Source organism: Herpailurus yagouaroundi, unplaced genomic scaffold, assembly GCF_014898765.1.
Source record: "Herpailurus yagouaroundi ecotype Mexico unplaced genomic scaffold, PumYag 187, whole genome shotgun sequence".
NCBI classification, from domain to species: Eukaryota; Metazoa; Chordata; class Mammalia; order Carnivora; family Felidae; genus Herpailurus; species Herpailurus yagouaroundi.
Window position 1 is genome coordinate 763,248 of NW_024412418.1, and position 27,532 is coordinate 790,779.

The following is a 27,532-nucleotide window of genomic DNA, read 5'->3' on the forward strand; positions in this document are numbered from 1 at the left end:
AGATTTGGGGGGGTGCTCAAGTGAAGGAAGGGTTTTGGTTTATTCTTACTCTTGAGTAATTCAGGGCTGGGTTCTCGACTATGTGGACACCGGAACACTTTTTTAAAAGTAACAGGAATGCAGTATGAGGCACAGGGAGAAGGTGCACCTGTGGATGTTCTGAGGCAAAAAGGAAAGATGCCACAGGATCCTGAGGTTCCTTGGGACTCAGAATGGGTAGAAATAGGAAAGTCACACTCCTCTTACGATACAGAATTTTGGTGACCTACTCGCTGAGAATTTGTTGCTTAGATTGGAAGATGGATCAAGCGTGACAAGGTGAGACAACAGGCCTATCTTTGAAGATCTTCGAAAAGTCGACCTCGCAGGTTCAGGGAGGGAGATTGGCTTAGTAACTTGCGTTCAATGAACAACGGTAACAACATAGAAACATGACAGCCAAGAACACCTCTACTGGAAACTTAGGTTCATGTGGATGCCGGGAAAGCCAAGTCCTATTGGGCTGTGTTGACAAAAGGATGGTGTCTGGAAGGAGACAAGAGTCCAGACCGTTGGTGGCACACCATGTTCGTCTGTGGTCGTGGGTGTTATTATGGGTCTCAGTGACAGCCTAAAGGTGGCCTGTAGGAGGGCAGCTGTAGAGGCAGAACCAAAGGAGCTGGGATTCTTTACACTTCCTAACCAGTGTAGTTCATCAAAACTGAATTGGGCTGCCTATTGACAGGGAGTTCCTTATCCCTGGAAGTGTTTGAGCAAAAGCTTGACTCACCGGAACTGGGCCGCTAGGGAAGATTCCTGCACAGGGCAGAGGGCACACAATCTGGTCATCCTTCCAGCTTCCTCCCAGCTGGACGATCCCGATTTTCATCCACCCCCCTGCCTACCAGTCTCCGATTGTTGGCCTGGGGCAGCTGCAGAAATGGGCAAAGAGCAGCCTGTGGGTTCAAGACCCGCTAGTGCCCCCTGGCCGGGGCGCAGGTGGATCCACTGACCCCGCGCACTCAGGGTTCGCGTGCTGATCTGCTGGCAGGCTGGGAGCCGGCCTAGAACTGCCCAGCAGCGCAGTGACCCAGCGTCCCACCTTCTCGTGACAACACAGGCAACTCCCGCTCCACGGAGACCGGCAATGCCCCGGCGCACAGCCTCCCGCGCCAGCCTTGCTCCGGGAGTCTCTTTCCTCCCAGGGCCTCAGTCTGACGCCCACAGCCCTTCTCAGGAAGCTGACTCCCAAACCCGGGCAGGGGGTGTGGGCCGAGGCCGAAACCCCGCCCCCAGGGGTCCCTGATCTTTGCCCCCGCCCCGGGCTCCGCGCCTCCCCTAGAGGCCACCGGCCGGCCGGCGGCGCTGCCTTTTGTGCGTTTCGCTCCGAGGTGCCAGAGACCCCCCACCCCCACCCCCCCCCCCCCCCCCCCAGCCGTCCGCCGCGTCCCCTCGCGGCCCCCGGCCCCTCCTCTCGGAGTCCCCAGCCCCCCTGCTCGGCTCTGCGTGCCAGCTCGGGGCTCGCTGGTTCGCTCCCCGCGGCGCCAGGAGGAGGGGCGAGGGCCGGCAGCCCCCTCCCCCGCGCGCGGCGCCGGAGCCCAGCCGAGCCGGGGGGACCCGCCGCCGCCGCCGGTCATGTGGGCCGGACTGCTCCTCCGGGCCGCCTGCGTCGCGCTCCTGCTGCCGGGGGCCCCGGCCCGCGGCTACACCGGGAGGAAGCCGCCCGGGCATTTCGCGGCCGAGAGGTAAGCGCCTCGAGCCCCTCCCCTGCCCCGCGGCAGGGGCGCTCCCGGCGTGGGGCAGAAGGGCGCCCCGGAGCCGCCGGCAGCCGCGCCTCGGGGCTCCCCTCCCGGGCGCTGTCCGTGCGCGGGCGCAGCCCGGGGAGGGGGGGGGGGTCCGGACAAAGAGACAGCAGCCTGTGCTCCGGGCGGGAACCCGTTCTGCGCCCCTGGAGGGGCTGTCCTGACAAGAACCTGGGGGGGGGGGATGGAGATCCAGGCGCTGAGTGAGCCCCTCTGAGTCTGCCCTGGCGCGCGGACCCCTGGCGAGGGCAGCCCGGGACGTGCCACCTGGTCTCCGGAGCGGCTGGTCGTCGCTGGCGAACGGGCCTCCCGGCCGCGCCGGCCGCGCCGGGGCTGGGGGCTTCCTCTGCGTCCAGGCTGCACGCACGCCCCTGGACCTTGGAACCGCCGGGCTCTCCCTGGGTCACGTTTCGGTTTCCGCCTGTGCGCGCGCGCGGGCGGGGGTGGGGTGTTTGCCCCTTTGCTCTTTCCCGGTTGATGCCACCCTCCCCTCGAGTCCCCTCCCGGCGGAGGCCGGGCCGCCGCGTGTGCGTGATGCTCCGAGCGAGGGAACACGGTGTCAGCGGGCGGCCTGGCCCGCGGCCACCGCCTCGGGGGGCGCGCAGGGGGGCGGCCCCGCCAGGCTCGCAGCTCGCACGTGTGCTCCGCAGCCACCGCCAGTTCCTGCCCAGATGGGCCGGGCCCCCGCGGCGTTTCACAGCCTTCCAGCCACCTGTCTTCCCCGTCGCCGCCAGCCCTAGGAGGCTCCTTGGGGCGCTCGGCCGCCGCCCACCTGAGGGCGCGGCTCCACCAGCCTCGCGAGCATCCTTCCGTCCGCCGCTCTGGTGGCACCCCAGCCCCTTTCAGAGCCCCGTCTGAGGAGCCGGAGCCGCTGGCTCCTCTTTCCCAGGCTGCCGACAAAATCGCTCTAGCAAGGGGTAGCGGGTGGGACATCACTGCCAGCACCTCCCACCCCCAGCCCCCCAGCCCCCCAGCCCCGCGCTTCTTTGCTTCTTCTGTGATAACTTCAGAGAGGGGAGAGTCTTTGAGGCTCCAGGGACCGTCTGCTGCAGATGTTTCTGGACCGCCGTGTGCCGAAAGTTCCCCTTTCCGGAGCACTTGTCGCTTTTGACAGATACTCTCAGGCGTGGAGTGAGTCTGCCTTTCCCACGTGGCCAGTGCCTGCTGCGGCACCTGGCACGTGGCGCGTGTTCTGGGTGCTCCGCAGACTGCCTGAGTGGCAGCATATTTATTCCCAGCAGCCTCCGTAGGGCAGGGTTTTCTTGTCCCTCTCCTGCGGTGCCGGGATTCCCAGTTCTAAGTAGGCTGGGCTTCATCTCGGCGCCTAGCCACCACAGGACCAGTTCCCCTCACCACCTCCATCCCCCTCCCGGACTGTGCACCTGCTGTTCCCTCTGCCTGGAGCACCCCCACCCCCCTCCGCTCTCACAGCCTGCCCCTACTCTACTTTTTCCTGCCTCAGCCTAGATAGATTCTGTCCTTCCAGGAAGCCTCCCCTGACCCTCCTTGGGACTCCAAAGCCTGTCCCATTGTGGCACTTGTCACACTATTTCGTTTCCGCCTGGTTGTTTGTCTGCCCAGAGCCCCTTGAAGGTGGGGAAAGTGACTTGTTCCTGGCTGTACTGCTATGCCTCGCCCAGGGTCAGGCACACGCTTCCCTTTGCTGTTTTGGGCAGCTTGCTGGCACCGCCCCCCCCCCCCACCACCACATTGATGTCACCTGGGGAATGACCTCTCTCTGGCTTCTCTGGGACTGGCCTCCTCCTTTGTCTCTTCTGCTGGTTTCCTTTCTCAACCTTTCCCTCAACTGCCATTTATTGAGCACATACTATGTGCCGGGCGGGCATCGCTTTTGACACTGAGGTGAACAAAAAAGATGAAGCCCTGGTCCTCAGAGAATGAGAGGGGAGACAGACAATGAACGAATCAACAAATTGATAAGTAACCGAATGCCCCAGAAAGTACGTGTTATGAAGAAGAATAAAACAAGATAAGAGTGGGCAAGAAGGATCTCTCTGAGAAGGTACATGAGCCGAGAGACCTGGGTAAAGGCAGAAGAGAGTTGGGTGCATTTCTGAGGAAGAACCTTCCTGACGGAGAGAGCTGCAGGTGCAAAGGTCCTGCGGCAGCCACGCCTGGGGCTCTTCAGCCATTGCCATCTTTCCCCGTCAGTGCTGAGGCCCCTCTCTCCCGGCCACTCTGCCTCTGTTCATGTGGCAGGCATCTGTAGGAGGCTGATGTCTGTTCTCCCACCCCTTTTTCTTTGTCCTGCCTCCGGGAGAGACTGTCGGGGTCGTTTTTCTTTGGGGACTTCCCACTGCCCCTCTGGCAGGTTTCGAGAACTATTTGTTGACTGGCCGGGAGACTTTCACGGCCTGGTAGACCAGTCCCTTGCCCGGTGCGGAAATGTGGAAAAGCATTCTCTCCTCTCTTCTAGACGCCGGCTGGGCCCCCACGTCTGCCTCTCAGGCTTCGGGAGTGGCTGCTGCCCTGGCTGGGCACCATCCATGGGCAGTGGGCACTGCACCCTTCGTAAGTGCCGGTCCCTGTGCCCCAAACATCCTCCACAGCAGGGCGCTCACTCCCTGGGCTGGCCTAAATAGGGCAGATTGGGGGCCCCAGCCCCCACTACCTCACCTGCATTTCTCCTCTCAGCCCTCTGCTCCTTTGGCTGCGGGAGGGGTATCTGCATTGCTCCCAACGTCTGCTCCTGCCAGGACGGAGAGCAAGGGGCCACCTGCCCAGGTAACGGGGTGGCGTGGGGGGGGGGGGGGGGGGCATGGCTGAGACTACGTGCCAGGCACAGGGTTTGGTCTTAGAGTATCATCTTCCGACAACCACCTAGGTGGGCGTTCTCATCCCCGTTTTATAGATGAGGAAACTGAGGCACGGAAGTTAGTGGCTCGCCCAGGGTTTCATGGCTAGTAAGTGGCAGTGCTGGATTTACGATCGGGCCTTTCTGCCTCCCCAGCCCCTTCCCAGCAGAATTGAGGTGGGGACGGCCGGGAGTGGGGCATGGTGTGTGCTCACCCGTGGGCTGCCTGTTTCAGAAGCCCATGGACCCTGTGGAGAGTATGGCTGTGACCTTGCCTGTAACCATGGCGGCTGTCAGGAGGTGGCCCGGGTGTGCCCCGTGGGCTTCACCATGACAGAGACGGCTGTCGGCATCAGGTGTACGGGTGAGAGACCTGGGAGCTGGCGGGGACGGGGCGGGAGGGGATTCTGTCTCTGCTGTCCTTCCAGAACAGTCTGCAGAGAGATGCAGGGCAAGGCTGAGCCAGGGAGAGCTCTGGTTTGAGAGTGGGCAGGGAGGTGCCGGCCCTCCAGATGCCCAAATATCCATCTGACAGATATTTGGGCAGCTCGGGGCCAGGAACTTGAGCGAGGGCCTGCGGTGACGAGTCGTGGGTTGGCCCCCGCTTCGCAATCAGAGGAGGGGAGACAAGTAAGGATAACCGCAGCCCTGTCCGTGTGACAGGACCCTAAGTGGTGAAGTGCCTGGAGGCCGACCCACAGGGGGACAGATAACCAGGACCGAAGTCAGGGTTGACCACGGAAGGCTCCCTTGGGAACGTGATGTTTGAGTCACTGAGGGAAGCAAACCTCAATAATTACTGTGTAAAAGTGTGATTCGTTTGTGATTTCAAAAAGTTCTTTTTTTTTTTTTTTAATGAAAAAAGTTTTTGTTAATGTTTATTCATTTTTGAGAGACAGAAACAAGAGAGTAAGTGGGGAAGGGGCAGAGAGAGAGAGAGGGAGACACAGAATCCGAAGCAGGCTCCAGGCTCCGAGCTGCCAGCACAGAGCCTGAGGCGGGGCTCGAACTCATGAACCACCAGATCCTGACCTGAGCCAAAGTCCCAAGCTTACCCGACTGAGCCCCCCACGCGCCCCTATGATTTTAAAAAAAGTTCTTACAGACCAAGTCTGTTGCCTTCCTCAGAGGCAGCCTCTGGGACCAGTTTCTTGCATATCTTTCCAGAGAGTTGAAAGAAAGCCTTTTTTTGAATTTGGACTTTGTAAAAATAAGGTCTCTTCTCCAAATATAAAAGTGAAAAACAACTTATTTTGGAACATTTGGAAAGTAAGAGGAGGGTAGAAGATGAAAACAAACATGTCCCCGATGTCCCCGGATATTTGTTCCTAAAATGAACTTGTTTTTTCTTCCCTTTTCCCTGGACGTGTGTGTGTGTGTGTGTGTGTGTGTGTGTGCGCGCGTGTGCGTGCGTGCGCACGTGCTGCATATCTGTGTGTTTTATAAATTGGCATCAGTCATGCTTTATCCATAGTTTTTGCTCCTTATTTTGCTCACTTTATATGGTGAGTGGGGAACAGTCCTTACAACAGAATTTTTACCATCGGGCCAAGGGTCTCACTAAGGAGTTTTGGTGCTCGGGGCCCATTGCAACATCCTCTTCAGGCGGGCTGAAGCAGTTCATCCTCCCCTGCATGTTTTTCATGGGGAGTACTTCCTGCCTACACTTCTTGTTGCCCAGGGGACTGGGTCAAGAAAAAGCCAGAGAAGAGTGTCAGAGCTAGCACCGAGCAGGGCAGCACTGGCCGCCACCACGAGGGATCCCGGTGGGATGGGGTTAGTCAAGGTGGGCTTCCTAGAGGCGGTGGTTGTGGTCCCGAGGGGCCCGCTGTGGGGAGAGCAAGTAGAGAGAATGCAGGTGTCCTGCAGGCACGGGGCCAGGGGGTGGGAGACTCGGATGCAGACTGCAGTGGGCGGTTGCAGATGCTGTGGGTCCTTGAGAGCCACCATGGACCACAGTTCTTAGAGGAGGAAGGGATGCCATGAAGCGGGGGTGGGGAGTTCTGTGCCCTGGTGCCTCTCACCCTGCAGGCGTGAACTCCCCCCCCCCCCCCCCCCCCCCCCGGCGGGGGGGGGGGGGGGCCCCCCCCGGGGGGGGGGGGGGCACGTATCACCCGGCCGTGCGCTTGCCTCACAGGCATGTGTCGTGGCTCTTAAATGTTATCAGACCGTAACCAGCCGGAGAGTCTGCGCCATGTCTTGGTCACATTTGTGTCCTCAATGGCCCCCCCTCCAGATCGGCTGTGTACAGGTGGTGCTCAATAAACACTTAGTGGACTTTAGTCAGCCTCCCCGTTCAGTCTCCTCTGCCCTGTTAGGGTCGCCCTGCGGTGGGGCCATTGAAAATCGTTCTGTCTCAGCCATGCTCTCTGTCATCTGGTCTGCGTGGGTCACAGAGCAGGAGCCTGGCCTCTCGGCCTCTGCTTCCTGGAGGTTCCCTCATGGCCGATGACCTTCCTGGAGCCTGGTCTTTCTGTCTCGGGTGGGGGTTCCACCCGGCTGAAGGCGGGCTTCTTGCGCAGACAGGGTCCCTGTGGGGTAGAGTTTTTCCCTGCACGCAGCCACGTTCAGAGTGGTCCGTGCAAAGATGTTTTCTCTCTTCCCAGACATTGACGAATGCTTAAGCTCCTCCTGCGAGGGCCAGTGCGTGAACACAGAAGGCGGATTTGTGTGTGAGTGTGGGCCCGGCATGCAGCTGTCTGCCGACCGCCACAGCTGCCGAGGTGAGTGGCCCGGGGACAGGTGACCCCCACTGCTGGGCTCCGAGTTGAAGGCGCGGCCCTACCCAGCCCAACATGTGCACTTTGTCCGTGCATTACTGCGTCTTACCTTCCCCATGGTCCCCTGAGGGAGACACTGTATCGCCCCCATTTTGCTGATGGGAAAACTGAGGCTCACCCAAGGCCGTTCTGTCAGTAAACACTGGAGTCAGCTTGAATCCTGGCATGTCGACTCTAGGGCCCTTGCTCTGACCCGGCACAACAGGGTGGAGGGAGGGGGCTGGAGAGGCCTAGGGGCTGGGCGGAGGAGGCCACCGAGGTGAGGGAGGGCTTCGTGGGACGTGGGACATGCGACACTGTGCCTGCTGCAGTCATTCACCCCCTGCATTCATTAGCTCCACCTGCCCCCAGTCTGGTGGGGAGAGGCAGAACAAGGTTGGGGTGAGGGGTCAGTGCTGGGGGAGCCCTGGGGAGAGGAAGGAGTCTTTGCTCCTGAGTGGGTAGGATGAGGGAGATCTTTGAACATAGTCACCCTTTCCTTTAAGATGACTTACAGAAGGAAGCATTCTCTCTTAAACGAGGCAGATGAGGGGAAAGCTGGCCCATGAACCTGCGCTATTATTTTCTATTGTTTGAAATGGTCATAAATGGGAAAATAAGTTTTAAAAGTTGCTAGTTCCAGACCTTCTCTGCCCCTCCTTCTCTCTACTCTGCCTGGGGAATAACCCTGGTGTCTTAGCCCTCTCCGGTTGCTGTAACAAAATCCCACCGCGTGGGCCGCTTTAACAACAGAAATTTGTTCTCACGGGTCTGGAGGCCGGGAAGTCCGAGGTCAAGGTGCCAGCCCATTCACTTTCGGGTGAAGGCCCTTCCTGGCTTGTAGCCAGTCACTTCTTGCTGGTTCTTACAAGTAGAGATAGCAAGCTCTAAGGGCACGATCCCATCACGAGGGTCCCCCCCACCCCCCAGCCGCCTCAAGACCTCATCTAAACCTAATTAAGGACAAGAGACGAGCAGCAGACGGTTGCAGAACTGGATTCTGGCACCGTGCTCACACTTTGCGTGCCTTTTGGCATTTCATTCCCATTTCAAACTGATCCTGTGAGGTTGATACTGTTTACTTCCGTTTTCCTGATAGGACCACTGAGAAATTGAAGAAATTAAGTAACTTGCCCAAGATCATGTTAGGGCTGGGATTTGAACCCAGTTGTTCCTCTCCCTGCTTTTTCTCCTCTCAGCAACCTGTCGCGAAGGTGTCTCCACATCCGGGCAAACAAACCTGCCTTGTTCCTTTTTTTTTTTTTTTTAATGTTTTTATTTATTTTTGAAGGAGAGAGAGACAGAACATGAGCGGGGGAGGAGCAGAGAGAGAGGGAGACATAGAATCTGAAGCAGGCTCCAGGCTCTGAGCTGTCAGCACAGAGCCCGACGCGGGGCTCAAGACCACGAACTGTGAGATCATGACCTGAGCTGAAGTCAGATGCTCAACCGACTGAGCCACCCAGGAGCCCCACTGCCTTGTTCTTTTTAACTGCTTCCTGCTGCTCTGCAGCGCAAACACCCCCTAGTTTACCAACTCTTCTTTTATTGATGAACATGTGGATTATTTCCAGCTTTTCATGATTTCAAACGATGGTCTGGGGAAGCTTTGACAGAGGAGGTGCTATAGAAGCTGAGTTTTGAGGTATGAGTAGGAGTTTGCCCCCAGTCAAGATGCACAGGCATGCCGGGCAGACAAAAGAACATGGGCCAAGAGGGAGGCCCCCAAGAACATGGTGCATTTAGACGATGGCAGAACAAAGGTGAGGGGCAGGGAAGGAGGTAGGAAAGGCCGCCCGGGGGGTCGAGAGCTATGGTGGAGCATTGGTACCACAGTGGTGCCTGTGGGAGCAGAGAGTGGCCTGATCAGAGGTGCCCTTTGCACAGAACAGCCTGGAGGCCAGGTAGCAGATGGCTTAGGAGGGGCACAGGGGAGCTGCGTGAGGCCATTACTCTTCTCCAGACTAGACGCAAAGGCAGCCCAGGCTATGGTAGGGCAGTGAGGATGGAGAGAAGAGGGCTGGTCCAGGGAGAATGTCACTGATAGGCTGAATGTGGGTGGTGAGAAAGAGAGGGTTTAAGATGGTCCTTCACGGCCCTGAGGATGGAAAACAGGAGAGGAAGACGGGGGAGCGCACCATTCCGATACTCCGTGGGGGGGGGGGCGGGAAATGACCTTCAGGCTTGCCCTGGTCCCTTCCAGACACTGACGAATGCCTCGGGACCCCCTGTCAGCAGAGGTGTAGAAACAGCATCGGCAGCTACAGGTGTTCCTGTAGACCGGGTTTCCATCTCCATGGCAACCGGCACTCCTGTGTAGGTAAGGTGGGGGGACCCTGTTGTCTTCATGGTTAGGCTGCCAGCCACCGGTCACCTGGACAGGGCGAGCCCAGGGACGGGGACGGGCCAGCAGTCTGGACCTCCTGGCTGCCTGGAGCCCGTAAGCACTTGAGCGTCTGCTCAGAGCCTGCCTTTTCCTGGGGTTGGCGTGGCTCCTCACGGAAGACCCTGTCTTGGACTTTTCCTGGCCACATGCAACTTTCATCCTGTTATGTTCCTCTTCCACCCCTCTCCCAGATACACCCCAAGGATTCCTCCCTGCTCACCCATTTTCTTGGCTGCCTTTGCTCCCCTTGGTAAATAAAGCATGTTAGTCTTGGTTCCTCTGGTTTAGAAGGAGACCCCTGTTTTCTCAGCCCATTAGCAGATATTTCCAGAAAGGGATTGGCATGTTTGGCTCAAGCTTGGCTCATGGGTTGAAGGTGGGGTCCCGTGGGCCTGAAAACAGACCTTGTTCTGACGGAGTTTGGTATTTGTCGTGAAGCCTACCTTGAAGCAGTGCCGTGATTTTCGAGACTCTTTTCAGAAGGGGCTGCACCATCTCAAACCTGGCCCGTGGGATGGTGGAAGGTTTGGAGATGACATTCCCAGCAGGGCTCATCCCCACCAGCCAGCGTGTAACCACTGCTGCGTGGTGCTGGGGGACGAGTCACCGGTGCATCCGTTAAACGCCAACTGGATGTATGAACCTTCCAAAGGGACTAGCAGTAGATTGTGGCCCCACTCCTAGACATCTGAGTCACCTCCCACACTCTGAGGTAGGGATGGACCCAATCAGAACATGGCTGGGAGAGTCTCCCAGCCTCTTCTGGGCTCAGGGATGGAGGAAGAAGTAGCCTCAACAAGGTGGCTGTTGGCAGCGAGGCTCTCCTGCAGATGTAAACGAGTGTCGGAGGCCTATGGAGAGGCGAGTCTGTCACCATTCCTGCCATAACACCGTGGGCAGCTTCCTGTGCACATGCCGACCTGGTTTCAGGCTCCGAGCTGACCGCGTGTCCTGTGAAGGTGAGCGACTGTTCATACCTGCCCTCCTAGGCCCCAGCTCCGTCCCAACCTTGGGCCGGGTTTTACCAGGCCCCGCCCCCGTCCCACCCAGCCCCCCCTCCGTCCCACCCAGCCCCCCCTCCGTCCCACCCAGCCCCCCCTCCCTCCAGCCCGCAGGCTCCGCCCCCTCCCAGCCCAGGCCACGCCCTCCAGCCCCAGCCTTTCTCCAGGCCCCGCCCTACAGCTCCAAGGCGCCGCCCCAACATTAGGCCCGTCCCCCCAGGCCCCGCCCTCCAGCTCCATCCTTAGGCCTGTTTCCCCAGGCCACGCCCCCGTCCCACCCAAGCCACGCCCCCTGCCCTGGCCCTGCCCTCCCAGCGCTGGGCCTTTTTCCTTTTCTACCCATTCTTTTTCAATTCGTTTTGTTATTTCCAACTCTTCACTTTCTTTCTCACTTCTTCCTTCTACTTCTTTACCCATTCGTCCTCCCTTGTCATTTTACTGTTTCCCTAACCCTTTTGTTTTCCCCCAAATGGTAAAAGGTTGGGGGGGGCGGGGGAGCGGGGAGAGGAGCTTGTGACAGGAGTCGCAGTAACCTGGGCTCCCAGGGACACTTTGGACGATGTGGCGTCAGTTCGCTCTGCCATACTTTGACAGTGTGCCTATAAACATGCGTTTCCGATCATCTAAATGCCGAAGATGCTCTTTCTAGCCCATGGCAAGCTTTCCCCGGGCTGTTCCTTCATCCCGAGCCTCAGCATCCCCTCTTGGGAAGCCACGTCTGGGCGGGGCAGCAGGGGACCCACTCCCAACTTGTCATTGGGCCTGCTCCTGTAGTGCTTTCCCCTCAGCCTTGTGTGATGGTCACTGTAGCCCCCTTGGTCTAGGGTGAACTGGGGGTATTAGACTCTTATGCTGATGAATAAAAACTGGTCCACGGACATTCAGTGACTGGCGGTGGGCTGCAGTCTCGCCTCCTGCCACTGCTGCTGCCTCCCTCAAGAGACCCCCGTGCTTCCGTTTCAGCTTTCCCCAAAGCCGTGCTGGCCCCCTCTGCCATCCTGCAGCCCCTGCAGCACCCGCCCAAAATGCTACTGCTGCTCCCGGAGGCGGGCCGGCCTGCCCTCTCCCCTGGACACAGCCCTCCTTCCGGAGCCCCGGGGCCCCCAGCTGGCGTCAGGACCACCAGCCTGCCGTCTCCCACCCCTGCACCACACACTTGGCCGCCAGCCACCCTGGTGGCCACTCCTGTGCCTAGTGCCTCCCTCCTGGGAACCCTGGGACCTCCCTCGCAACTACAGGAGGTGACTCCTTACTTGCCCAGGGGCCCAGAGGCCACGTGGTTGGCACCAGGGTCCTCTGCCTGTTGGCACCTGGGAGCCACGTATGAGTCCGGAAGCCGCTGGACAGAGGCTGGGTGTTCCCAGTGCCGGTGCCAGGTAGGTGGGAGGGATCCCGAGGGCTACCCTGGTCCAGTGTCTGGGGCCTCGTGATGGCTGGAAGTCCTGCTTCTGCTTCCAGAACGGGGAGGTGAGCTGTGAAAAGGTGATGTGTGAAGCTGCTTGTTCCCACCCGATTCCCTCCGAAGATGGAGGCTGCTGCCCGTCGTGCACAGGTGGGAGCTGGTCTGGGGGAGGCTAAGAGTCCCCCTCATGATCCTGCTTCTCTTCTTCCCCAGCCCTTCTGCAGCTGAAAGGCTGTTCTCTAACTTTGGGGTACGTTAGAATCACCTGAATCATTAGAATCTGGGGGCCTCACCCCCAGAGCTTCTGATTTATTAGGCATGGGGTAGGGCCTGTGGATTTGCGTTTCCAGCAAGTTCCCAGGTGATGCTGAAGTTGCTGGTCCAAGGACCACACTTTGAGACCCACTGGTCCACGCTGTGGTATCCCTCAAGGGGAACTTGCCATCTTTTGGGGATCCTTTTTGAGCCTCATTCATTCATTCATTCATTCATTCAGTGAGTTCCTCCACATCTCCCTTCTCCAGATGTCCCCTTCCCTGTCCCAACTCCCCTCCCACAGCCAGAGGAGGGATCCTTCATCAATCCTGTCCTCTTTCCAATTCCCTCCCATGATCTGTTTACAGTTTTTCATCGGCTTCCCGTTCCTGCAAGGATAACGACCCTGAATCTTAACGAGTCCTTCAAACAGAGCTTGGCAAAACTCACTCTGCACACGAATCCCTGGGATCTCGTTACAATGCAGCTTCTCCTTCAGTAGACCTGGGAGGGTGGGGGGGCCAGAACTGCTGCGTTCTCTGAAGCTCCGGTGATAAGATGCTGAGGCCACTGCGAGTGGAACAGCAGTGAAGACATCTTCCTAAGGGTTAGAATGAGCATAGACTTAGTGGTGTCTTCAGGATGTTCGTGGCCTCTTACCACGTTCCTGCTCTATACTGAGCCCTGATTGCGAATGGCTGTGGATCCGTCCAAGTCCCTGCCCACGGTGGTGTTCCCATTTTACGATAAAGACAACTGAGTCCAGAGAGGCTAAGTGACATGTCCAAGGTCACCCGGGTTCCTGAATGGACAGGCCAGGTTTTGAACCCAGGGCTGTCTGGCTGCCTTTCCTGCCTTATGGGGAAAATATGCCAGGTCCTGCATATAGTTCTAGGTTTACAGACACGAATGGAGCCCTCCTGGGCCATCTGATGTGGGTGTCTCTTGCTTACCCCTCGGGGGGGGGGGTGGTCCTAGGACTGCACAGTTCTGGGTGCCTGGATCTGCCACTCCCAGGACATCCTGGCTAGTGAGAGAATGTTCCAGGTACATTATACCTGGAAAACTAATGAGATCTCAAGCTTCCACCACTTTGAAGAGGTCTGATGCCTCCACTCTTGTTTGTCTTTCAAAGGCTGTTTTCACAGTGGCGTCATCCGAGCCGAAGGGGACGTGTTTTCACCTGCCAATGAGAACTGCACCGTCTGCGTCTGCATGGTGAGCCTCACAAGAGCCCTGAAGCCTCGCGGGTGTTTTCCTAACCTTTGGGGGTTTTAGAGGAAGAGGGAAAGATCGGGTGTTAAAAGTGAGCTTGTCAAATGGAAGGAGAGTTCCCAGGTTGTGGATTTTGGTTGGAATCTGTCGAATTTAAAGGCGTGGGGGTCTGTGGAGTCAGGGAGGCTTCTGCTGAGCAGGAAAGAGCCAACAGGCAAACAGGGTCCATCTGTCTAGGAAGGGGAGGGGATGAAACTCCCTCGGAAACTTCCCACCAGGGAGGCTGTTTTTCTCTCCAGGCAAAATATTTGCCAGCACAATAAAGGTATCCACATCTGGGAGGGAAGAGGCTTATTACCAGACGCCGCTTGTTAAGAGTATTATTTCGCTTTAGGCAAATTCACTTCTGTAAGAATAGTTATGAAGCACCTACTGTGTTCCTACTGTGACGCCAGGTGCCGTCACACAGATTTGATTATGAGCACGCAGTGTGCACCAGGCACGGGGCTTGGGGCCTTTCATCTGTTGCCTTACCCGAGGCTCCTGGCAGCTCATCTGGGTCGGCTTTACTGTCCCTGTTCCACAGATGAAAAGACCGAGACCGGGAGGTGGCAAGAGGTCTGTCTGTATCCAAGGCCCGGGCTCTGATCGCCAACCCTCACTACCAGCCTCTGACCATCACTGGCCTGGCAGTGACCGCAGAGGCTGCAGTGTGAGATGGGGGGGTGAGGCAGGTAGACAGCCACCTCCACGCTTTCCTGGGCTCTTCCTGTGTGCCACACACACGCAGTGGCCAAGCACTTTCGTGGATCATGTCATTGTATGTATCCTCAGTGATCCCCGATGGAGGCACCTCTTCCACCCCATCTCACGGATAGGGAGACTGAGGCTAAGTGAGGTGATGGACATTGTCCAGAGTCGCACGACTCGTTCGTGGAGGAGCAAACACTGCAACTCATCTCTTGCTGCTCCAGAGGTGGGGGGGGGAGGGGTATTTTTTATTTTTTTATTTTTTTGAGGCGGGGGATTTTTATTTTTTATTTTTTGCCTTAACTTCAAATTTAAAATTAAGTTTTAACGGGCACCCCAGTGGCTCAGTCCGTTAAGCGTCTGACTCTTGGTTCAGGTCATGATCTCACGGTTCGTGGGTTCGAGCCCCACGTCGGGCTCTGTGCTGACAGTGCAGAGCCTGCTTGGGATTCTCTCTCACCCTCCCTCTCGCTCTCATCCTTCCCTGCTCACACACAAACACACACACTCTCTCTGTCTCTCTCTCTCTCAAAATAAATAAATGTTAAAAATATTTTTTAATAAAAAAGTAAGTTTTAAATTTAATTCTTTGAATAGCCAATAGAGTCACATGGTTCAAAACTCAGATGTACAGGAAGGTGTCTTTGATGGAGGAACCTCTGTTTGCCTCTTCCCGGCATCCTTCCAGAAGCTTCTATGTGCCGTGGGAGGATGTTCTCACCACACCATAGCAAATGCCAGGAACTAAGTCCCTGCACACTGTCCTTGTTGTCACCATGGTGGCATTCAAAAGGTTTGGGATGGCTTCCTTTTGGAGGCTTTGGTCTTGGACAGGAAGCTTGAGGGGTGGTGTGAGATAGGGAATGAGCTTGAGGGGCCTTGGGGCCTGGTTCCCCTCCTCCCCTCTGCCCCCACCCACCACCATCTCTCCCCTCCTCAGGCCGGAAATGTGTCCTGCATGTCCCCTGAGTGTCCTCCCGGCCCCTGTCAGACTCCCCTGAAGTCAGATTGTTGTACTTGTATTCCAGGTAAGTGAGTCTTTGGGGTTCCGGGTGGGGGACTTGGCTTTTGTGTGTGTTTTTGGGAGCAGGGTGAACAGAGCAGGGGAAGGAGATTGAGTTTTGCTTCAGAAACTCCAAGCAAGTGAAGCATTTCGAAGTGCCAGCTTAACTGAGCGCCTACTATGTGCATGGTGCTTTAGATGCTAGATTGGGCTCACAGCCCAGTCTGCCCCTGCTCTAGGAGGCGCCTTCAGCACGGCCAGGAAGGGGTGTGAGTCTATCCTTGGCATGGCTCTGTCTTGAGACTGGAAGGGCGTCTCCCCTTCCCCACTAATGAGTTGGTCCTTTGTTGAAAATGTGGTTCTCTTTTCCTGGGATGACCTCATCATCATCACAAATGTTCCCCGACGGCTCTGTGCTGCTGCCTGCCAGCCCTTGATCTCATTGAATCCATGTGGCACAGCCTTGAGGGAGTACGATTCAGAGGCCCATTTCATAGATGATGAAACTGAGGCTCACGGAAGTCATTGCTGCCCAGAGACATAATGACCAGTTAATATCAGAACAGAACTGGAAATCAAGGCTGCCTGATTTCAAAGCTGGTGTTCTTTAAAAAAATTCTTTTTTTTTTTAATTTTTAAATTTGTTTAACGTTTTAAAAAATATTTATTTATTTGAGAGAGAGAAAGACTGAGTGCGAGTGGGGGAGGGGCAGAGAGAGAGAGAGAGAGAGAGAGAGAGAGAGACAGAATCCCAAGCAGGCTCCAGGCTCTGTGCTGACAGCACAGAGCCAGATGTGGGGCTCACACCCACGAACCGTGAAATCATGACCTGAGCCGAAGTCGGATGCCTAACCAACTGAGCCACCCACGTCCCCTAAAAAATTATTTTCTTAACTTTTAAGTATTAGTTTTAGCTAAGACATTTCTGAATAGGTAATATACTGCCTATGAAGTAGGAGCTTTTATCAGTTCTTATCAACCCCATTCTACAGATGAAAAGATTGTGGCTTAGACAAATTAAGTATGTCCCCTCGAATCCCTCCCTAGTGGGTTGCGTAGCTGGGATTTGAACCGAAGGCGGTCTGACTAAGCCAGGGGGACCTGGGCCAATTTTTAGGCTGTTTTATTAAAAAAAAAAATTTTTTTTTAACGTTTATTTATTATTGAGAGACAGAGAGAGACAGAGCATGAGCATGGGAGGGGCAGAGAGAGAAGGAGACACAGAATTCAAAGCAGGCTCCAGGCTCTGAGCTGTCAGCACAGAGCCCGACGCGGGGCTTGAACTCACAAACCACGAGATCATGACCTGAGTCAAAGTCAGAGGGGAGGCTCAACCGACTGAACCACCCAGGTGCCCCTAGGCTGTTTTTATCTGTAGGGGGGCAGTCTTCAGAGGAGAGGCTCTCACTGACTCCTCCCTACCTCCAGGGGATGTCATTTGTCCCGGACCTTGTCTTGGGTGTCTGGGCCAGTCTCTTTTCATTTCTTCTTTTTTTTTTTTTCTTACTCTTTAGTTATTCCGGGATTCCCTCCCTTTTTGGTTAAGGACCTTAGTTTGCACGTGACTCACTCTCCATCAGTTTTTAAGCAACAGCTTTATTTTTTTTGTCAAGGGTTTGGAGGGGAGCGGTTGGCTCCCTGAGTGTGGGGTATGCTGGGGCATGGTGGCAGTGTTAGCTTCCCGAGGGCCCCCCCTCCCCACTGTTCCCCTTTCTCTTTAGCTGCCTCTCCCTTTCTCCTCTGCAGTGAGATGCTATTTCCACGGCCGGTGGTACGCGGACGGGGCTGTGTTCAGTGTGGGAGGTGATGAGTGTACCACCTGTGTCTGCCAGGTAGGTGGGTGTGGGGGAGGGGAGCAGGGCGCAGGACTTTCCCAGCATGCCTCGACCAGGAGACTAGGAGCTGCCACACGGCAGAAGGGAAACTGAGGCAGCAGGGGCATTAAGAGGACCCGCGTTCACCAAGGCCTGCCCACAGTCTCCTTGGAGTTCACCCTTCAGCAGAGCTATTTATAGAGCACCTACTGTGTACCCAGAGCAATGCCAAATGCTGGGGACACAGCTAAGCACGAGACAGCCCCAGTCCCCTCTTTCAGGGAGCCCACAGCCTAGGTGGGCTGTGGGCTGGTGACCGGGGCTCCTCACCGGAAGGGAAGGCTTCTTGGAGGAGGGATGTTAAGTTGACACCTGAGGGGTGAGGGAGAGGAGCCTGAGGCAGGTGTGCCCGGCAGAAGCGAGAACGCACAGCCCGTTCTAAGGCCTGAACGTGTCCCTGCTGCCTGGGGCACAGAGTGCAAGAGACTAGGCCAGAGAGGAAGCTGTGCGTAGGGAGGGTCCTTGAGTTGGGGTCTGAGAAGCAGGGCCTGGGGCAGGATTCTCGTGTAAGTCATCTTCGGAATGGCAGCCAAGGGCAGAGGAAGGAGCCAGGTGAAGACGGGGTCTCAGGCTGACTCCACAGGGAGCTCTGGAGGGAGTTGCACGGCAGAGACGGGTGTGCGCAGAGATCAGGGAGCTCGCATCAGTTAGTTGTATGCACTCCCTCTGCTCTCCGGGAAGTGGGGGTGAAGGAACCATCCAGGCACCTGAAGGACTCGGCGGCTGTCAACCAAAGGCAGTCCTTAGAGGAAGGGGTCGCGGGGAGGAGGGGGCCTCACAGCCTCTCCCACAGACTCAGGAAGGGCTTTTCTGGCCAGGCTGAGGTCTCTGGACTTGGCAGAGCTGATGACCGGTTTTAACTGGTGGAGCCGTGCGATCACATTGGTGCACGAGAACGTTCTGTGGCTGCAGAGTGAGGGTGCACTGGGGTGAGAGCAGAAGGCTGTTGCACAAGTGAAGGGAAGGGGTGCTGGGGCTATGGCCCGGGCAGGCGGAGACCCCCAGCCCAACAGCTGGGACGTCCCAGAACGTGCTCCTGGCCTCCCCCCAGCCACCCCCACCCCCATCCCTGGAGATTCTTTGTCACTTTTAGGAGAATGACAGCAGCAGCCTGGCAGCCTCCTCTTCAGCTTTCAGATGGCCCAGGGCCGGGGAGCTGCCCTCACTGGCCCGTGTGCCTGGTTCTCTTCCAGAACGGGGAGGTGGAATGTTCCTTCACACCATGTCCGGAACTGGATTGTCCCCGAGAGGAGTGGTGGCTGGGCCCTGGACAGTGCTGCTTCACCTGCCGGGAGCCCACACCCATGACAGGTGAGGGCCCCCAGCCCTGCACCCCAGGGCGATGCCCTCCAGGAGGGAGGCTGAGCTTTGCGTGCAAAGACTTAGGGTGTGTGTTTCTGTAAGCGTGTATGTCTCTATGAGTGTGTGTGTGTGTGTGTGTGTATGTGTTTGCAGTAATTGTGCGAGTGTGCCCGTGTGTGTGTGAATGTGTGTGTTTATGGGTTTGTAGGTTAACGGTATGTCTGTGCGAGGTGCCTGTGTGAACTGGGCACACGTTTGGAGGGAAGAGTCACTAACTGAGGGAGCCCACAGACAGCTGCGGGCAGCCCCTGGGTCCAGCAGGTGGTGGGACAGCTCACCCAGCAGGTGAGTGAGCAGAGGCGGCTGTCCTTGGTGGGGTGTTGCTGTAGGTCCGGCGGGCGCTCAGCACCTCCTTGGCGCTCGCGCCCACCCGAGCTTTCTCCCTCACTGTCCCCCGGCCAGGCTGCTCTCTCGACGACAACGGGGTTGAGTTTCCTATTGGACAGATCTGGTCTCCCGGTGACCCCTGTGAGTTGTGCATCTGCCAGGTGAATGACAGCGTGCACGCCTTCAGCTGCTTCCCCCGGCGGTCCCTGCCTCGCCCCGAGCAAGCCCTTCTGCCCTGCGCGGGCCCTCCGGGCCGGGCACCCCCTGCTCCAGAAGCCGGGCCGCCTCAGCCCGCCCCTCGTCTCCCTCCCATGCTGGCAGGTTCCATGTTTACAGGAGGGGCTGGGACCCAGTTTCTTCTGTCCTTGGTAGCTCTTTTGGAACAGCGGAGCTTGGCAGCCTGCCTAAATGGGGTGCCACACGCTGCTTGCGAGGACTCGGGTCCCAAGCGCAGGTTTCCCTGGGCACAGGTAACTGAAGGGGCCTAACAGCCCGCGGCTCAGTAGTGCAGGCCTTTCCTGCGAAGCTGCAGTGTTTCCTTCGGGAACGTGAATCTGTGACCTCAGTTCATCAGAAATGGATAAGGAGGGGGTGCTTGAGCTTTAGAGTCCGGTTGACCCCGATATGCCAGCATAGCCACTTACCAAGAAACACTATTGTTTCGGCTCATTGAGTATGCACGTCGGCTTTTGTTTTGAGTTCTTGATTCATGCCTCGGAGCTTAGAGCTTTATTTCTCAAAATGAGGTCCCTGCACCAGCGGTGTCCTCGGCATCACCTGGAGCCTGTTGGACACGCACAATCTCTAGGCTGCTCAGACCTCCGGGCTCAGAATCTGCATTTTAGTCCCCGGTGACCCATGTGCACACTGGCGTGCGAGAGGCACAGCCCCCAAGTACCTTGGATGCGCCATTTGTTAAAAAGCCTTAGACCCTTGCAGAACTTGGGAATGTTTCCTTGGGATTACAGTCGGGAGGAGGGTACCTCCGCTGCCTTTCCCCTTTGTGACCGACCCAGGGCACTCGTAGTCTAAGAAAGCTTTGTCAACGTTCAGATTCTCGGAGGGAAGAAAAGAAACCATATGTGGTGCTTTTGTCTTCTGAAATAGACATTTCCGGTGGAATAGTTTTCTATAAAAATAGGATTTTATTGTACTCTATAGGTTTGGGGTGAGCCAGGGTTCCAGGGAAAAGCTGAGAGAATTTGGATGGGGTGGTGGTGAGCTTTGGCTGTTGCCAGAGAAGGACAGGAAGCCGAGGAGACCAAAACCCCGCTCTGACCTTCCTTCTCCTTAGATAGGGAAGCCTTCCCGGAAGGCTCACACCCCCTTTCCCAAGGAGCCGGTCCTCTGTGTGGGGGTACCTGCCACGTCCTAGCTGCATCATGGCGCCCTCCAGGCAAGCCTTGGCCAGTCTGAGGCATTGCCCTCTCTGGTGGGAGGGAGGGTGGGGTCGGGCAAGGAGGCCGGGCCCGGTTGTGTCAGGTGGGGTCTGGGTGAAGTTCTTCCTTCCTTCAGGCAGATGGCTCAGTGAGCTGCAAGAGGACAGACTGCGTGGACTCCTGCCCTCACCCAATTCGGATCCCTGGACAGTGCTGTCCGGACTGTTCAGCAGGTAATTTCCTGCTTGTGGGGCTACACAGCGCCCCTTCCCCCCCACATCTGGGCTCACCCTGCCCCAGGTTCCTCCAGACAGGACCACACAGGCTTTATCTCCGGTCATCCTCACAACAGCCCCATGGGAGAAACCCATTTTACAGATGAGGAAAGTGAGGGGGGTGGTTCGGAAAGCAGTTTGCCCAAGGCAGGCCCAGTCTGGGTCTAGAAGCAGAGAGAAAGATATGCTGAGTTTGTAGCCTAGGTGGGGTGACAAAGGTTCACACCTGTGAAACAGGGAACAGTGAGAGAATATAAAAATGATACTTTTGGGGGGTGCCTGGGTGGCTCAGTCACTTGAGTGTCCGACTCTTGATTTCAAGTCATGATCTCACAGTTTGTGGGATTGAGCCCCTCATCAGGCTCTGCGCTGACAGTGTGGAGCCTGCTTGGGATTCTCTGTCTCTCTCTGCCTGTTTGCATGAGTGGTCTCTCTCTCTCTCTCTCTCAAAATAAGTAAACTTAAAAAAATGATACTTTTTTCCATTTTTTAAAATTTTATTTAAAAAAAAAATTTATTTTTACATAATGTCTACACCCAACGTGGGACATGAACTTATAACCCCAAGTTCAACAGTCACACGCTCTTGCAACTGAGCCAGCCAGGCTCCCAGATACTTATTTTTTTTATATTAATTTTCACCTGTTCTATTATTTCAAAAGTATTGAAGAACATACAGAGAGCAAAAATAAAAACAATTTAAAAGGCCCCTTATCACTTTTAGCCTCATGGTTTTGTTTTTTTCATCTCTTTTCAAGACATAAGTATCTTTATCTATATATAACGTATCTATAACATGTATCTATAAGTAACAAATAATGTATCTAACATATATACATGATAAAAGAGTTTCCTGTTGTCCTGTCACCTCCTTTTATACTTACTAGAATGGGATAAATGGCATCGAGGTGGCAACCCTCAGATCTGGCCTCTGCGGGCTTGGGGAAGTGGAGGGAGGCGGTGTGGGGGAATGTTCTGGAAGGTGGGGGGTCGACGGGGGAGCAGAGAGGATGGCTGTGGTGCCAGGCTCTCAGGTTGTGTCTCCCAGTCCCCCTGGCTTGATCTTGCCCGGTGAGGGGCAGGGGAGGAAACACTTCCCTCCCTGGAAGAAGAGCCACTCTGACCCCTCTGCTAAATCCAGTGCCAAAAAAAAAAAAAAAAGTCCGCGCCCAGTCCAGACCTGTGTTTTGTCTCTTCTCCAAACCCCGCGCTGACTGCCTGGGGCTGGCCTGACCTTTGCTCCCCAGAAAACTCTTGGGACCTTCATCCTTGGCAGGCACCTGGTCACCAGCCACCTTCCTGGCTGGCGCTCACCCCCTGCTTTCTCTGGCAGGCTGCACCTACACAGGCAGAATCTTCTACAACAACCAGACCTTCCCATCCGTGCTGGACCCGTGTCTGAGCTGCATCTGCCTGGTAAGGACCACCCAGACCTGACCCCCGTCTGTGGACACTCCACAGACACTGACCCCTGCTCATGAACCTTGGAGGCACAATCCAGAACCTTCCAAGAGAAAAGTCATCCTGGGTCACGGTGAAAGTTGGCTCCCTCCAGCCCTACCGAGGGTGAATCTTTACTCGGGGCCGGAGAAATATTTTTTAAGCCTGCCCAGCAAAAGCCCTCCGCTTCTGGGTGATCAGGGGGAGTCTTGGGGGCTCCCAGTAGTAAACACGTGCGTGCTCGCTGAGGGTGCAAGGTGAAGGCCTCAAGCCCAGGACTCTGAGCTGGAATCTGTGATATACTCCCATCATCGACTTCTTGCTGTGTGCCGCTCCAGCTCTCGGCCCTCTCTCTGCATGAGCTCAGTTAATCTTCGGGGGAATCCTCTGAGGTAGGTGCCAGGGTCATGTCCATCTGCTAGGTGAGGAAAGTGAGGCACGGAGAGACGAAGTCCTTCCCTCAAGATTCTCACGCTGGTCCACTCAAGTGCCAAGAATCGAATCCTAGTATTCTGAGTCTGCGCTCCAGGAGGTGAACCTTTGCCCCTAAGCCAGGCTGCCTCTCGGTCTGAAAAAGCATGCGAGATAGTTAACATCATTTAGTGTTTGGAAAATGGGGGAAAAAGTCCTATTCCTTGTCACGCTGGAAACGTCCGAGGCCAGTCGAGTGAGCACACCGAGTGGAAAGGGACAAGGTCTACAGAAACAGAGAAACTCAGGGTGAACGTCTCGGGCCTCTGAGTGGCCCTGTTTGTTCACGTGCTTCCGGGAGCTTCAGGCTTCTGGGTCCTTCTGTCTCCTCGGTTTCTGGTGCTCACCTTTCCTGGGTATTTTGTGGATTTGATCGGCAGGGACCTGTTGAAAGATGAGCGGCACGGTCAAGGCCAGGCCCTTGGCTCTGTGGGGCTTGCGTTCTGTCGAGAAGACAGACTGAGTGAATGAACCTGTCCCCCAACCGTGGTGGCTCCGATGATCGCTCCGTGGTTATGCGGCTGTCCTTCCCGAGTGTCCCATCAGCTGCTCGGAGCAAAAGGCCTTGTGTGTTTTCTGTGTCCCGCAGCTGGGCTCGGTGGCCTGCTCCCCGGTGGACTGCCCCATCACCTGCACCTACCCTTTCCACCCCGACGGGGAATGCTGCCCGGTCTGCAGAGGTGAGTGGGACCAGCACCCCTATGTCCGAGGCTCCCAGCTGGGCCTTGGCCCTCATGGGCCTGTCCCCTCTGCCCCCGCAGATTGCAACTACGAGGGAAGGAAGGTGGTGAATGGCCAGGTGTTCACCTTGGACGATGAGCCTTGTACCCAGTGCACGTGCCAGGTAAGCTGGGCCTGGGGACGCAGGGGCTGCCCGGCCAGGGACTGCGTCTGGCCTGTTGTCCCTTTGCAAAACTGTAAGTCCCCCCAGCCAACATAAGCCCACCTTCCTCCTGCCTTCCCAGCTTTAATTGCCGGCCAGCATGCCTCCAGATTTGATGGCGTCCTCCCTCTTTGTGGTCTCCTTAACGCGGCCCTGCTGTTCAGCCTCTGTCCCAGGAGCTTTCTGTGGGTGTAAGAGGCGCGTGGGGTGCTGTCCTGGGACGGGATGGGGCTTCCTCACGTGTGTCCCTGTGCTTCCCCAGCTGGGAGAGGTGAGCTGTGAGAAGGTGCCCTGCCAGCCGGCCTGCTCGGACCCCTCCGCGCCCCCTGGGGACTGCTGTCCCTCCTGTCCAGGTGAGCGGGCCTCTGGGCCCTGGGGCTTCTCCACTGTCTTCCTGCACTTTGCTCTTGCCAGAAACGGAGAACTTGTAAAGGGCTGGGTGTGAGACACCCAGGCTCAGCGAGGGAACGCGTCTGGCTCGAGGCCACACCGCCAGCACGCGGCGAGGACAGGCCTGGGCTCGCTCATCCTCATCCAGCGTCGCTTGTGCCACATCTGTGACACCTGTGTCTCTTTTCCTTCATTACCTCCTCCCTTAATCTCCTTTTCTCCTCTTTCTCCCTTTTCCAACAACAACAACAACAAAAAAAACACCCCACAATTTAGGAACTGAATCAACTTGGCAGGAGAGTAACCACAGTATGTCCTGAATACTAGGTGTTACCATCTCCAGTTTCCTGGTGAGGAAACAGAGGCGCAGAAGGGTGGAGGGGCACGCTCAAGGTCACGTAACTGACGGGCAGGAGAGCCGGGATTTGAGCCCAGAGTTGATGCTTTTTAGCTCCTGCGTTGTCCTGACTGCTGAACACGATTTTCATTTTTTTGTCCACTCCATCATGAGGGTCCACCCGTGTGGCTCTTTCTGCAGAGGTACAGATAGGACCCAGACAAAGTGCTGTAACACATGGCTTTAAAGTACCGACGTGGCCCAGAGCTGGTCGTTGTAAAAAGCCCCCAGATACTCCGGTTTGCTCACCCTCTGACTTTTAAGCTGACGTTTGGACAGTTTCTTGCTTCTTCTTTTTCTGTCTATTCATAATGGACCTGCTGTGAAAAATCTCGGGTCCGACAACTCTGTTCTTTTCACACTTTGTGAGTTGTGTCGGGGCCCTGTGGTTAGCAGGTGGAATCCTGGGCCATGGGGCACTGGCGGGGGCGGGGGGGTGCAGGTGTGGCGCGGGGACCCCAGCAGCATGACAGCGCGTAACCAGACGGGGCCCCTCGACCAAGCGGCAACTTGCCGTGGGGTAGCCGGCTCCCCACACGTCCTCCAGCTCTACACCATGTGCCTTGAATTTAATTTTTCCAATTTAACACTCCCGTAAAGTACCTTACGTGTGGCTATTGTATGTTTTTTTTTTTAATGTTTATTTATTTTGAGAGAGAGAGAGAGCGCGCACGCTACTGAGGGAGGGGCAGAGAGAGGGAGAGAATCCCAAGCAGGCTCCGCGCTTGGGGCGCATGGGGCTCGAACCCACAAACCTCAAGATCACCACTCAAGCTCTAGCTGCTGGTGTTGGGCTCAAGCCGGGGTCTCTCCGATTCCTTGCCCCGTGCTGTCTTGCCTTCACAAGGGGAAACAGAGGCCCAAGGAGGTAAGGTGCACAGCCTGGCCGCTTCTCCCAGGAACACTCCACCTTTGGCTCCATTCGCCATGCGCCTCTTCCTAACAATAGCTCCTTTTAGGGAGAAGCCACTTTTTGTTGAAATAGAATATGAGTTGTTTCCTTTTGCTACTTAATAAACATAACAGTTTTCTTGAGATGTAATTCACGCACCACTTAATTCGCACACTCAAAGCATATAGTTCCGTGCCTTCGGGTATATTCAGAGTTGTGTGTCCATCTTTCAGATGATTCTTAAAATCATTCCAGGGGCACCTGGAATGAAGTCGGTTAAATGTCCGACTTTCGCTCAGGTCACGATCTCACGGCTCGTGAGTTCGAGCCCAGCGTGGGGCTCTGTGCTGACAGATCGGAGCCTGGAGCCTGCTTCGGATTCTGTGTCTCCCTCTCTCTCTGTCCCACCCCTGCTTGCATTCTGCCCCCCGCCTCAAAAATAAATAAAAAACATTACAAAAGTTCTAAAAAGTAAAATGTAATCATTCCAGGTTTTATGGATTTGACAGCATCTGTCTCCTTCTGATCATACCTTTCTCCAATACTCTCCCTTCTTATGCGTCTTCACTCCTCGCTCTCTCGGCCTAAGCCTCTTCTTTTGCTTGTTATCTGCCCGTGAGTCAAGCCCTTATGACGTGACGGGCTCCAGGCTGAGACTCCAAAAAGTTTTGGTTTTTTTTTTTTTTTCAATAGACTTTTTTTTAGAGCAGTTTTAGGTTCACAGAAAAATGAGCAGACGGTACAGCCTCCCCTGTCACGAACATCCTGTACCAGATGGTCCGTTTGCCACAATCCACGAACCTCCACGGACACATGGTTATCACCCAACGTCCGTCCGTCCTTAACATCCGGGTTTAGGCTGAGATTTCCCATGCACCGTTCATTCAGTCCTCAGAGTGTCTCTGTACGTCGTGATGATGCCCATTTTACAGATGAGGACACCGAGGCCCAAGGGAGTTATGTGCCTTATACAACGTCACAGAGCCAATGCCTGGCAGAGTGACTTTGGGGGATTGCCCCCCTCTATTCAAGGTTCCCTTTTGGTCTCTCCCTGGAGGCAGGGGCCAGCTGCTCCTTACCAGGTGTGAGCGGCCTCCGTCCCCAGGGCAACTCATCCCAGAGCCGCCTCGGCCGTCCGGAGAACCAATATGCATCTTGATTCCTCCTCTTCTCTCTAGATTCCCTGGAAAGAAGAGCCGTGGAGTCTGGCAAGGCAGCTCGGAGCCCCCGTGGGGACACTGAGGCCCCGGTGAACTGTAGCTCGTGCCCGGGCCCCCCAGCAGCGTTGCCTGAGAGGCCAGTGCCCCATGTTCTCCAGCTCCTCTTCAGAACGAACGTGACCACCACGCAGACTCTACCCACGAGCCCCTCAGGAGACCAGGCCTCACCCTCACCCCATCCGGGGTCCGGGGGCACATTCCCAGGGGAGCCGGGGGCCTCCCAGCCCTCCCCGGGGCCTTTGATCCTTCCAAGAGCCTCCACTCTACCTCTAGCTGCTCCCAGGGCTCCTGGGCCTCCTCCTGTAACCCCAGAGCCTGAATCCTCATCTGGAGCCCAGACAGCAACCAGACAGCCCTCTCCGCCTGCCATCGTCCTGACTGAACCGTCAGCCCGTTCCGCGACGGCCCCCAGCCCCTCAGAGACCCCCGCCACCCACCTCCGGCCTCGCAGACTCTCTCCCGCTGCCTCCAGACTGTCTGCGGCCCTGGCAGTCGTGGCCAGCCCCAGCCCCCGGCGCACGGGGACCTCAGAGGGGGAGGAATCCACCGGGTAAGCCGGCCTCGGCTTTCAGGGCCCTGCCTGGGAGACTTCGGACACAGAAAACTGCCAGGGGCCCTGGGCACTGGCAGGGAGGCTCTGGGGCAACCGAGGCTGGTGACGCCAGAGGCTCACTGCTGCGGGGCTCCTGGGGGGGATGGAACGTCCCCGGGGTCCAATGCAGCCTTGTCCCCAAGAAGCATTTGGAATGTGCCGTGAGAGGAGGCAAACGGCATTCTCCAGGGTCACATCCTCCTCGGACACCACGGCGGCCTGTCTTGGAAGGAAGGCTGGGGCTGCTGAGCTCCCTGCTCTGGAGAAGAGTCAGAGGGCCTGGGAGTCCCCTGGGATTGTGCCTCCAGCCGTCCCTCGTCCCTCCCCGAGATTTCCCGATTAAAGGCTGTCTCCGTCTTCCCCCCTCCGCCGCCGGCTGCCCTGCTCCTTCACTTCTCGCCTTTGGAAACGTGGGGAAATGTCACTCCGAGCCCACCGGTGGGAAAGTAACACCCCACCTCCACCCCACCCCACGCCCCGGCTGGGGAAAAAAAAAACACCTGAGCTGAACTGGGGCAGGGGGGGGTCTCGTGTAAGCACCTGCTGACTTCGATGCTGGGAGGGCTCCTATACTGGAAAGGGAAAAGACGGACGGAGGAGGAGCCTTCGTAGGTTGGTTTCCCTGGGTGGGAGCCTCTGGAATTAAACAGGAGCAGGGTTGGT

At 56.5% G+C, this 27,532-nt stretch overlaps 1 protein-coding gene across 3 annotated transcripts; it reads left to right on the top strand.

Moving 5' to 3' along the window:
- The first annotated feature begins 1,261 nt into the window (after positions 1-1,261).
- VWCE (von Willebrand factor C and EGF domains) lies at positions 1,262-27,240 on the top strand. Of its 3 annotated transcripts, XM_040494984.1 has the most exons (20): positions 1,264-1,724; positions 4,219-4,313; positions 4,437-4,526; positions 4,832-4,960; positions 7,203-7,319; positions 9,559-9,675; positions 10,572-10,700; positions 11,706-12,118; positions 12,201-12,294; positions 13,535-13,617; positions 15,305-15,392; positions 17,114-17,199; positions 18,435-18,552; positions 19,006-19,091; positions 20,446-20,542; positions 21,918-22,000; positions 23,085-23,175; positions 23,257-23,339; positions 23,641-23,731; positions 26,236-27,240. In XM_040494984.1, exons 1-20 carry the CDS (start codon positions 1,615-1,617, stop codon positions 26,829-26,831), a joined length of 2,796 nt encoding a protein of 931 aa, XP_040350918.1. In that variant the 5' UTR covers positions 1,264-1,614; the 3' UTR covers positions 26,832-27,240. The 3 variants fall into 3 exon arrangements, with proteins under 3 accessions (XP_040350917.1, XP_040350916.1, XP_040350918.1); XM_040494983.1 differs by having other exon boundaries at positions 1,262-1,724; positions 19,006-19,071; positions 20,450-20,542; positions 23,085-23,339; XM_040494982.1 differs by having other exon boundaries at positions 1,263-1,724; positions 23,085-23,339.
- The last annotated feature ends 292 nt before the right edge of the window (positions 27,241-27,532 follow it).

Coding starts and splice junctions, on each gene's coding strand:
- VWCE (XM_040494982.1), top strand. CDS start 1,615: ATGTGGGCCGGACTGCTCCTCCGGGCCGCCTGCGTCGCGCTCCTGCTG. Junction 4,961..7,202: donor TGTCGGCATCAGGTGTACGG/GTGAGAGACCTG, acceptor CTCTCTTCCCAG/ACATTGACGAATGCTTAAGC. Junction 12,119..12,200: donor GTTCCCAGTGCCGGTGCCAG/GTAGGTGGGAGG, acceptor TTCTGCTTCCAG/AACGGGGAGGTGAGCTGTGA.